The sequence below is a fragment of the Limulus polyphemus genome, unplaced genomic scaffold (genome assembly GCF_000517525.1).
Source record: "Limulus polyphemus unplaced genomic scaffold, Limulus_polyphemus-2.1.2 Scaffold778, whole genome shotgun sequence".
Taxonomy (NCBI): Eukaryota; Metazoa; Arthropoda; class Merostomata; order Xiphosura; family Limulidae; genus Limulus; species Limulus polyphemus.
This window is the reverse complement of record NW_013666388.1, coordinates 193,551-205,867: the sequence shown is the minus strand read 5'-3', so window position 1 is coordinate 205,867 and position 12,317 is coordinate 193,551. Positions and strand designations below refer to the sequence as shown.

The 12,317-nt window shown below is 36.2% G+C and overlaps 1 protein-coding gene across 1 annotated transcript in view; it reads left to right on the top strand.

Moving 5' to 3' along the window:
* LOC106460477 (venom protease-like) overlaps positions 1-5,030 on the top strand; it is a 41,437-nt gene extending 36,407 nt beyond the window's left edge. The window contains exon 7 of the mRNA XM_022387216.1: positions 4,869-5,030. Within this exon, the coding sequence (XP_022242924.1) occupies positions 4,869-5,030 (162 nt within the window). The remainder of the gene's footprint in view (positions 1-4,868) is intronic.
* The last annotated feature ends 7,287 nt before the right edge of the window (positions 5,031-12,317 follow it).

Below are 12,317 nucleotides of genomic sequence, written 5' to 3'. Positions count from 1 at the left end.
CCCCAAAGCTGACAAACATATTTATATTGATCTGTTTGTATGACTAAGTATCAATCTATATTTGATATTTTAAGTTTCTGTTTCGTTACTAAGAAATGGTCTGTAGTATATTTGTAATTTGTATCTATGTTAGTGTAATGGTCTGTAGTTTATATGTAGTTTGTATCAAAGTTAATGTAATGGTCTGTAGTTTATTTGTAGTTTGTATCTAAGTTAGTGTAATGGTCTGTAGTTTATATGTATAATGAATACAGGCCACTTTTTAATGTTATTTTTACATCTTTCGATTCTTAAATTACATCCACATTGAAACGTTTGTATTACTCGTATGTTTTGGATTAGTTTTTAGCCAAAGAGACATAAATGTTATCGGACGCAGTCACCGTCCGAATGGATAAATCTGGTTTTTCGGGCAGACGCTGGAAGCGTCCGCTCGGGTAGTTAAAATTATGGATGGGTATGCGCAGATAGCCTTGCGTAACTTTGCACGAAATTCTGAAACAAACAAGGAAACTTAACCGAATAGCGGGATTAGCTATCGCATTTATAACGCTTCCCTCTCCTCCCACTGTTCAAAGTTTGTTTATTTGTTTGAAGTTAAGCACAAAGCTACACCATGGGCTATCTGTGCTCTGCCCACCACGGATAACAAAACTCGGTTTTTAGAGTTGTAAGTCTGCAGACATACCGCTGTGCCACTGGGGGGGGGGGCTGTTGAAAATGCCGAGCAGCATATCGCGGAGTCGAACCTTGAACCTTCTGATCCACTAGGTGATTTGGAGTATTTATCTAAGATATAAATATACCTTTAGTTAACCAATCTTTTAGCGTTTCGTGAAATAGGAATTATGACATGCATATCTTTCATAGAACTTCTGATTCAAATTGGTGACTTTGCGCGAAACCTTAAAGCCATTCTTAAAATGTTTTGTCATTATTCTTTAATGTATATCTTCTCACAGGTTATCCATTTAGCCTACATTCTCCATAGTAGCCTGTTGGGAAACAACGTGGATTATATGATCCGAAAACCGTTCAAAACGTCAGTAAAAGTTGCTATCTTTGCAACCTGGTTTTTGACGATATTTGAGGTGCCACCTATGAACGAAAATGTTGTTTAGTTACATTCTCGTAGCGCATGATTTACAAGCGAAGGGTTCCCTTGATGCCACTGACCCACTTTCAAGCTATTTTATATATGAGCGTGTTCTTGTAATTGACAGAAGTCAATGACGTACGACCTCCTTATTATTGTTGACTATTCGTCAGAGGCGTTATCTATAGTAGCAGTAAGACTAAAGCTTTCAGCAGTATCGAAGTGAAACAGCATAATAAAAACTTGTCTGATAAATAATAAAACTGATGAGGAACTTTAGTGCCTGGTGAGTAGGACGCAATCTGCAGGTCGCGGGTTCGAATTCCCATCCCACCAAACATGCTAGCCCCTTCAGCTGTGGGGACGTTATAATGAGACGGTCAAGCTCACTATTCGTTGGTAAAAGAGTAGCCCAAGAGTTGGCGGTGAGTGGTATTGACTTTCAGTTGGTTTATCACTGCTAAATTACGAGCGAGTACCGCAGATAGCTCTCGTGTAGCCTTGCGCGAAATATAAAACCAAACCGAAACTTTAGTGAATGGGATTTGTGAAATGTAAGACTGTTGACATGCTAAATAAAGCAAAGTCTGTAATGTAATTGTGACTTTGTATATAGAGAGAACCCTCATTTATGGGATGTTCAGCATTTATCAGTGTTTCCCAACTAATGGTGCCAACTAAATGGGATCAAATAACACCAGTGTGGGAGGCAGAAAGAGGTCTAAATAGTACTTGACCTCCCAGATTCTGAAAAGGATCTCGATCCAGATCAAGTTTCGCTGCTAGTAAGCGGAGTTCGACAATCAAGTTTGGATCAGTGAGGGTGCTCGGGTTGGTTCTGTGGTAGAACTTTGGATTTCGAAGTTGGCGAGCCGGGTTCGACTATGAGCGATACCACAAAATATTTCCCGTACTTAAACTTTTGGTTGCGTTATAGGAGTGATAGTCAATGCCATAGCGTGTATGATAGGAAGTTGGATGCTGCTGACTTACTGCCTTCCCTCTAGTCAGTAATTCAAAATTATGGATGGCGGCAGACAGCCTTTGAAGCTTTCCCATACATACAAATACAAACGATCAAAGCTCGAAAACAACTAGAGCAATCAGTAACTGATATCAAAAACACCAGTGTTTACATTTAACCGAAAGAGGTTAAATCACTGTATCATGGAGAATTTGGATTAGGGTGTTTAGTGTTTAATAACATGATGGTTTTATTGTATTGATACTTTTACATGTTCTACAGCAATTCTTGAACGCTGAATCCGAAAATAATATTCATTTTTTTCTATCACGTACAGATTTTTCTCAAAACGCCATAACACAATACATAAAAGAAAGACCACAACACGTAGTTTTGAGACTAAAAGACGTATATTTCATAAAAAAAATCAGGATGAATCAGGATGCATATTCGTTTGACATCAATGTTCTTCCCCTTTTCTTCAGTTTATTTATATGTCTGTTAACAAACATAATAATAAAAAAATTTCATTGTGGTAAACGAAATAATAATTTGATCTAAGTAAGAGATTTTTACCCGATTTGTAAAAAATCCTTACGTGATAAAAAAAAATGAATATTATTTTCAAAATCTGCGTAGCTGAATTATGGAAAATCCGTTATTAATACCAAAACAACTTTTAAGAAGTTTAAATTCGCAGGCCTGTGTAATTAAGGTATTCATATTCACAATTAAAACACTGAAAGTTGGCATGAAAGCATTGGAAACTAATAAACTTAACATTTGTGACAAAAATCACGTAACCTGCAGAAGCTGTTTATTTTTCTCACGTTGTTTCTAATTTATCCATTTGAAATCCGAGGTGGATAAACTAAGTGGAATCTGAAAAAATCAACAATTTACCTAATTTTTTTATCACAAATTCTAGGTTTTTAGCATTCTTCGTGTTAGCTTTAAGTTCCTAAGCTGTTTTTCATGCTTTCCATGTTTTTAAGCTGTTTTCCATGCATCTGGGAGTTTATAAGATGTAACACATTTAAAATATCCAGAGAGGAGAACAACAACAAGATTTTACGTGTAGTTTTATGTTGTACTGTAATAAAAGTCATGGTAGTGTGAGCGATGAGTCCGCACAGAGCGCTGACCCGTAGAATAGATTAGATTTATTTTAGAAGGGGCGCATAATTTATATCTTGCACAGGGCGCGCCATCAACTGTCAGTACCGCCTCGATAGGAGTTGATAAGAGGAGTATATATCTCATATATTCAATACCTATAACGTTGTTTCTACAATGATGTAATTATCTGTTTCACAAAAATGCGCAAGAACAAGCAGATATATAACAGATTAACAAGAAGTTTCCGTCTTAAGAATGCGTTTTTTTTTTCCTGTCTATATTTAGTAAATATCATTCACTGGTAGAAAATGAAATTCAAATCTGAAAAAACAAAAAAACAGTAAAAGCTATGTTACAACAAATAAGTATTTTGATGCAACAACTGAAAGACGCCAAAGGTAGAGGTTAGTTCCATTATTTTTCTGTTTTAGGTACTAGTAATTGTCACTCTAAACAATGAATTCAATATTTTATGAATAAGCTATTTCTAGTCTACATTGATTGGAGGATATTTAACACGTGCTAGCGAAACGTTTCATTGTGTTTTAAGTGGAGCATTCTGACCTGGAAAAACAGGACTTTTTTCGATCTTTCCAATAAAAGAAAACCACGATTTAATGATTTTTTTTTTGTTTGCCATTTATTTGTGAACTGGACAGGCTTTAGAAAACTCCACGCTTTCTGGACAACCTTGAGCGAATACAAGCATGAACACTGTGTGTCCTCTAAACGCTTTAAGAGACTTCAAACCCATCTCTGTTAACTTCCAACCAAGGTTCAATAAAGACCTTGTTATACTGGCGTCACCAAGGATTCTTGGCAAGGTGTGGTATTCCCACAATTCGACCAAACCCATTAGAGAATTGCACAATTTTTGGACAAACCTTAATCGCGTCCTTCTGTGGACATTATCTGGTACAAATCTTGCAAAAAATCAGTAAACTCATTTTCAGAGGTAGTGGTATCTCTACCTCCTTAAAACGTTTTTATAGAACGAATGTCGTTAACACTGTTTAGAGAATAGTTAGGTATCTGATATTGGTATTTTCAATGTGAACGACACGTAGGCTAAAATGGTCAGACCTGAGATCCTAAGATTCCGGAACATAGCCATCCCTATTTTTAAACTGTAGGACAAAGAGCGATCATGTATCAGTAGCACTCGCCTCTTACATGGCTATTCATAACTGAGAAGTAGAACTGACTGTCACTTTTATAAAGCACCCACAACCAAAAGTGCAGAGCATATAACGGGCTCAAAACGTTAGACAGAAAATTTGGCACGTTAATCTCTTGGTCATACTTAGCCCATAAAGTATTAAAATGTAATCTATAGCCCTCTAAGCGAGTGTTTGCCAACCATTTCCACTTCACAAACCATTAGGAATATATAGTAATATACTACAGTAGGTGACCTATTGACCCAGTACACCAAATGTACATAATTATATATAGAGTTCTAAGGCAAAGTTGGAAATATTTAGGATTTTAATAACATGAATAGTTAATCACAAAGAATAAATGAACTGCGAATGAAACAACATTTTTTCATCAATTCCCAACACGTGTACAAATTTGTCGAAAATTGAATCTTTCACGATTTCTGTTTTTCTTTCATTTATATGTATTTCGTGTTTACCATCCTCACATGGAACTTATGGTTTTTGTTTTTGTTTTCACAAAATACAGGGAGACTCTGGCGGCCCTCTGTTAGTAAGGAATGCAGACAGCAGATGGACAGTGGTGGGACTGGTGTCCTTTGGTAGCAAGTGTGCGGAACCAGGTTTTCCTGGCGTTTACACTAGAGTTGCAAAGTACGTGGATTGGATTACAGAAAACACAATTGATTAACCTAAGAAATTGATGTGAAACGTGCAAATTCGTAAAATAAACTAAATTATTTCATTTGAAACATTTGGGTTGGTGAAAAAAAAAACAACACCAAAAAGAAAAATAACGTATTTCCATATTTAAAATTACTTAAGAGTTACTACGAAGGAACTTGTGTTTGGAAGAAACATGTTACAGTTTCCTTTTTAGAGAAAATATTTCATTTATGTTTATTTTTCAATTTTATTCCATCAACAGTATTTAGAACTTCTGTATTTTGTGAGTAGGATAGTGTATACGTCTATCAAGAAGAAAAAGCATGTTTAAATTTAGTAAATAATGCGTGCGTGTGCACACCGAATTAAGATAAAAACTTGTGTATTAATGATTAACAGTATGCTCCAAATGATGTCCTGATACTAACATACTATTTGGCTATTTGTGTTCATTCTTAACACACAACGACAACACTTTTTTCAGTGATACATGATGACGTGCTCTGAATGACTTGTGCTTCACCAAATGAGTCATTGGTGGAAGAATATTCTCCAGACGTCTACGTACATCCATTGTGATTTAAATAGGCAAACATTTTTTTTTTTTAAGGAGAGTGCATTTAAAACAATTTTAATTTCTTTCGGTACATGTTATAGTATTTTATAAAGAAAAGTAATTTCCCTATAAAATGAGTGTTCATTATATGCACCGATCATTACAACATAACAGGAGAGCAGGAAACGAGGGAGAAATTACTCCCCCTAGATTTGTATGGAGGGGAGCCATTGCTCCCCTAGGTTTGTTTAGAGGAAGCAAGTGGAAACAGGAGCTGCCATCCTCAACTAGAGGAATTCCTATGAGGATAAAAAAAGAATAAAATCTTCCTTCACTGATTCAAATTTTCATTCGTCACAATAGAAAAAAAACAAGCAAACGTATATTGTTTATTGTAGTTAATTTGTCACTAGTTGCTCAGTAACAATGCCTTTCATGTGTAAGTGATATCTGACAGTTCCAGGTCCGTTGAAAATCACTCTCCCCAGGAAAAATGAAAATTCTTACGCCACTGCAACGGAAATTTTATTCAAAAAACAATACATAATTGATAATTTACCAACTACTACAGAACTCCGTAAGGGGGTAGAAAATGTGTATGTGTGGCATGTAAAAATTTCTCTGTTTAACCACTTCTCGGTTGTGTGCCCCCAAAGTGAAGCAGAAAGAGTGATGTGTGAAATGTAAAATCTGTTAGCTTAACCCCTTCTCGGTTGTGTGCCCCCAAAGTGAAGCAGAAAGAGTGACGTCTGACATGTAAAATCTCTTAGTTTAACCCCTTCTCGGTTGTGTGCCCCCAAAGTGAAACAGAAAGAGTGACGTCTGACATGTAAAATCTCTTAGTTTAACCCCTTCTCGATTGTGTGCCCCCAAAGTGAAGCAGAAAGAGTGACGTCTGACATGTAAAATCTCTTAATTTAACCCTTTCTTTACTGGGAATTAACTAAGTATGAATAACATCGTCTTGCACAAGGTAGTTAAGATATACTTATTTTAATCATCATTTATTAATTGCCAAATGAATTAGGTTTGGCTTTTCCTTATCACTGCTGTAGGTTCTGCATACTGCTGGGCATGGCCAAGTGGTTAGGGCGCTCGACTCGCAATCTGAAGGTCGCGGGTTCGAATCCCCGTCACACCAAACATGCTTGCCCTTTCAGCCGTGGGGCGTTATAATGTTACGGTCAATTCGTTGGTAAAAGAGTAGCCCGAGAGTTGGCGGTGGGTGGTGATGACTATCTGCCTTCCCTCTATTCTTACACTGCTAAATTAGGAACGGCTAGCGCAGATAGCCCTCGCGTAGCTTTGCGCGAAATCCATAACAACACACAGGTTCTGCATTGGCAAGCAAATTTGTATGATATCTTGCCAACCATTTTTCTCGTGCTTGTAGTGTAGATAAATAATTTGGCAATAAGAAAAATTTTAGTTTAAATTTACATCTGCAGGTGTAGCTCTACGGCCAAATTAACTCCTTTGACGATTTTTTTTTAGTATTATTTCCATGCGTGAATTCTAGTGTAATAAGTATTACGTAAAATTATCTTAATTTAAAGTATCACCAGCTGGGAGGGAAGGTTTACAATGGCCAAGTAAAATTATCATTCTACTAGTGAGTAGAAATTCATTACTTACATACTTTCCCGGCTTATGTTTTCCCATTGGTGTGTAAATTTATGTTGTATGTAGCAAATAAAATTCCCTTAAATTCATAAACGTTCGGCGTTTGCGTCTAATATGTCACACAAATCTACAGGATGGATCCACAGCTGTTGCCACACATTTAAATATCTTATGTTTAAATAACATTTACTTGTAGCAACAAATCTCACATTGTGTGACTAGCTTATGTAGTGTTCGCTTACACTCGAATATTAATCAGAAACGTGTGCAAGTTAAAAAAAAACAACTAAGGATATTGTTCTGGGGCAACTAACTTTTGTATATTAGCTATTACGTGTTGTTGTCCCTATTCCGTTTAAAGCCCTCCAGTGGCACAGCGGTATGTCTGCGGACTTACAACGCTAGAAACCGGGTTTCGATACCCGTGGTGAGCAGAGCACAGATAGCCCTTGTGTAGCTTTGTGCATAATTAAAAACAAACAAACAAACAATTTCGTTTAAATAAATTGCTAAGAACTAAGGATACTGTTCTGGGGCAACTAACTTTTGTATATTAGCTATTACGTGTTGTTGTCCCTATTCCGTTTAAATAAATTGCTAAGAACTAAGGATACTGTTCTGGGGCAACTAACTTTTGTATATTAGCTATTACGTGTTGTTGTCCCTATTCTGTTTAAATAAATTGCTAAGAACTAAGGATAATGTTCAGGGGCAACTAACTTTTGTATATTAGCTATTACGTGTTGTTGTCCCTATTCCGTTTAAATAAATTGCTAAGATTAAGAAGATAAAAAGAAAAACAATCTGTTAAAAATATTTTAGAAGCAATGTACTTTTATTTACCGTAAAGGCTTAAAGGATCAAAACATCTAAATTAGTACACTCGCTACGGTGTGGACAGACGAAGAAAGCAAAATAAACGTTTATGTTTAAGCTTTGAAACTGTAAAACGTTTCTTGGTGAACGAAATAGGTCAGACAGGAAAGCCTCAGGCTATCCTACATGAGGAATTACTTAATGTGTCGAGGGTCGAGTTTGTTATGCTAAAACGAGACAATCATAGCCGATATAAAATGGCAATGGAATAGCGTGTACAAAAAAATACATTTTGACATTGTATGGAGTTTTGTAGGTAGTGCGATGGCATCTAAAAGTCATCATTTTTTGAGAAGGGCATGACACAGAATATTCAAACACTCAGTTTATAGATGTGTACTCAGATTATGGACTTATAATTTCCAAGACGGGATTATACTTTGTACTTGTTTGTTTGTAATTAAGGACAAAACTACTCAATGAGCTATCTGTGCTCTACATACCACGTGTATCTAAACCCGGATTCTAGCGTTGTAAGTATTTTTTTATTAATGGAATTGGAAAATGAAGGAATATGAATTAACATGGGGTACCACGACCATCCAGATAAAAGACCTGAATAAGTCGTATTTCAGCCGTGGAAAGCAATGTTCGGCGTTTGGTAAGCACAAAATAAGCAACAAACGTACACATGGGCCAGTTCAAGTGTGAGGATTTGCCTAAAATCAATTTACAGACATCTGTGCAATCGGACTATTGAAACAATTTTTCTCATACACTAGAGTGATTATGGAAAGCAACATAACAAACCTTACGAAGGAGTCTTTCACAGTGGAAACTACACTACAGAGCTATTGTCAAGATGCACGGTCGTCACACAGAGCATGACCAGATATGGCAGGCAACATGGTCTGTAACGACATGGTGAGGTTCCAAATTATTTTCAATATTACATACTTAACTTCTATATTACATGTGTATGTGTGTGTGTGTATTATATTCAGCTATTTTATCCAAAGATGTTTTAAACCAGTTGTTCACATAAGAGAAATGTGCCATGGGGGTGTTTATAATGTGACGTTCAACCCCATTGTTCGTTGGTAAAGAGTAGCCCAAGAATTGATAGTGAGTGGTGGTAAATGTCTGCTTTCCCTCTAGTCTATCACTATCATTCAAGTCTATAGAAAGATAAGCGCTAAATTTACGGTTGTACAACGCTAAAATTCGGGTTTCAGGGCAAAGAGAGCTTAATGTGAGGCTATGAGCTAATACAAAGAAAAGAAGAAACTATCACTTCAAAATTATAGAGGGCTATCTGAGATAGCCCTTGAGTAACTTTGCACGAAATTCAACAAAAAGAAAAAAAATTTCATTGGTACAACAGTTACGTACTTTACGTATATATATTAGTGGCTTGAAATAATTGTTAGTAAATCACAATTAGTCATAAAACAATGAAAATAGTTTATAATTCTAGGTACGGCATAAGATATTTCAAGCCTAAGGCTGTGCCAGTTGAGTTGCACATTCTTTTACAATGTAAATTTTGTGGTTTTCTTGGGATCCTAAAACACACCATACTTGAACCACATTTGTTTGGAAACATCAAAATTCTAAACTTAATTGCGACCAGCGAAAAGCTGTATCAACTGTTACATAGGTGAATAAACCAGAATATACTGTGTTTTTGTTTAGTTTTCGAACATTGTTTTTATATAAGTGTACTTTGTGTTATAGAAAGACATTTGGTAGTGAGTGTGTCTAAATGGTGCTCTTTATTAAGAGTGATTTCCGGGCAAAGTTAAAGTGTCAGGGGGATTTGCATGAAACTAACTTTCGTTGAGAGAGTTACCGACATGAATTTCACCAACACAGCGATTACAACAACATTTAAGGCACGAAATTTCGGCGTCGTTTTGAATAAAGGGATGTTTGTAATGTTGAATTGAACGTTATTGGTAAACCAAGGGAGAGTCGTGATTGTGATTCCAACAGGTAAAATAGGCTATACCTCTGCCAACTACCAGTTACGCACCGGAGGTAGAGAAGAAAGTTACACAACTTGACATTGTTTTGTTTTGTTTGCAGTTAAGTACAATGCTACACAATGAGCTATCCATGCTGTGCCCACCACGGGTATCGATACCCGATATTTAGCGTTATAAATCCGCAGACATATCGCTGAATCATTAGAAAGGACTTGCCATTGGAGGTCACCCAGTACATACAAATCCATTACAGCTAAAGCATGATCCTTTTTACAACTTCAAAAAAAATAATTCAGACGGATCTAGGTCAATATATAAGACCACAAAGCCATGTTCACTAGCCTGAACCAAAGTGCATACTCAATAGGAAGAGGAATCTCCGAAAGCTACGTGAATGGTGTTAGGGTATATGATAAATGGAAGCATGTCGTTGCGTGAATGGTGTTTGGGTATGTGATAAATGGAAGCATGTCGTTGCGTGAATGGTATTTGGGTATGTGATAAATGAAAGCATGTCGTTGCATGAATGATATTTGGGTATGTGATAAATGGAAGCATGTCGTTGCGTGAATGGTATTTGGGTATGTGATAAATGGAAGCATGTCGTTGCGTGAATGGTGTTTGGGTATGTGATAAATGGAAGCATGTCGTTGCATGAATGGTGTTTGGGTATGTGATAAATGAAAGCATGTCGTTGCGTGAATGGTATTTGGTATGTGATAAATGAAAGCATGTCGTTGCGTGAATGGTATTTGGTATGTGATAAATGGAAGCACGTCGTTATATTGGAGGAATTATATACCAACTTAAGTGTCTATAAAAATCCATATAATAAATTACAACTGTGCTCCTTACATTTGAAAAACTGTAAAAGTACGCTACAAAACATTTTCCAATGGATTTATTGTAATTACAGGTTAAACATACGAAATATTAAGAAAAATAGCCAAGATGAACAGTGTATACTGTGAAATCAACGTATTTACAACATTATACCGCGTGGAAATATCTTTGTATGAAATGGATGTCAATAAGATAAGACTCCATCAAGATCAAGCACCCAGCAACGTGTCCAAGTCATCATGCCAGTTCTTCCTCACAAATACAAAGAGAAATTCATATCATACCATTCACAGACATCTACTACAGACTTCTGAGTCTTTGGGTTGCCCTAAACGGCGCTGGCATGTGTCATTGTCCATGCATGACTGATAGCTTTTCGAAAGCACGTGAAGAGGAATTTCGCTGCAGAGGAAATAGTCCATAACCAGAGCAATCACATAATCACCATAACTGATGCAAGAAGAAACTATGAGTCATCCTTTTACCGTTACCATATATCTTGAACATTATAGAAGAAAAATTCGAGCAAAAAAAAGGCTTGGCAGGGCCTGATGGTTAGGACGTTCGACCCGTAATCTGTGGGTCGTGGCTTCGATTCCCCGTTACTGAACATGCTTGCCCTTTCAACCCTGGGGGATTTACAATATGACGGTCAATCTCACTATTCGTTGATAAAAGAGTAGCCCAAGAGTTGGCGGTAGGTGGTGATGACGAGCTACATTCCTTCTAGTCTATCATTGCTAAATTAGAAATGCGATGTCATTAGATAACAACATGGGAGAGTTTAGAATATTTATAAATTCTTCAGTGTACTTTTTGTTATTGATATACGGAATTTCTATTGATATTTATGGAATTTGTATATAATATATTACCATTAACGTAAGCAATTCCCCAATATTAACATTCCATTATTTTAAGTAATAATTGTGGGTATCTGTTTACGTAGATAATTTGTATATAACTGAACTACACGTATATAAAAGTAACACCTTCAGAGATGAGGGTAGCAATACGAAAAACGTAGTGCTCTAAAATACTAGTTTCACAAAACTAGTTGAAAGAGGAAACAAATTATGACTTCCACGCCATTTTACGAATGTAGTTTTTTTATGGTAATAAGTCAAGTTAGTTGGGGAAATTGGAATTTTCAAATAGAGCGTGTATATCGCTGACAGATTTGAGTAAAGATACGTCGGAATAACAGGAGATTCGAGGATTTAATTGGTAGGTAAAGTACTTGTGAATATAAAAAGGCAGTGAGCGTGGACGTGGCTGGAAAAATTGAAAAGTAGAAATAAGTTTTAAAAAAGGACGAGATGACGAAATTTATAAATAAACAAAAAATATATATATATTTACTGGAATTTTCTCAAATCTGACTATATAATTTTCCTCAACATCATGTGACAAAAAGATTGAACTTTTTGTGAAGAAAAGTAAAATGGACCATAGATACAATAAAATTTGATATGACTAGAACAGA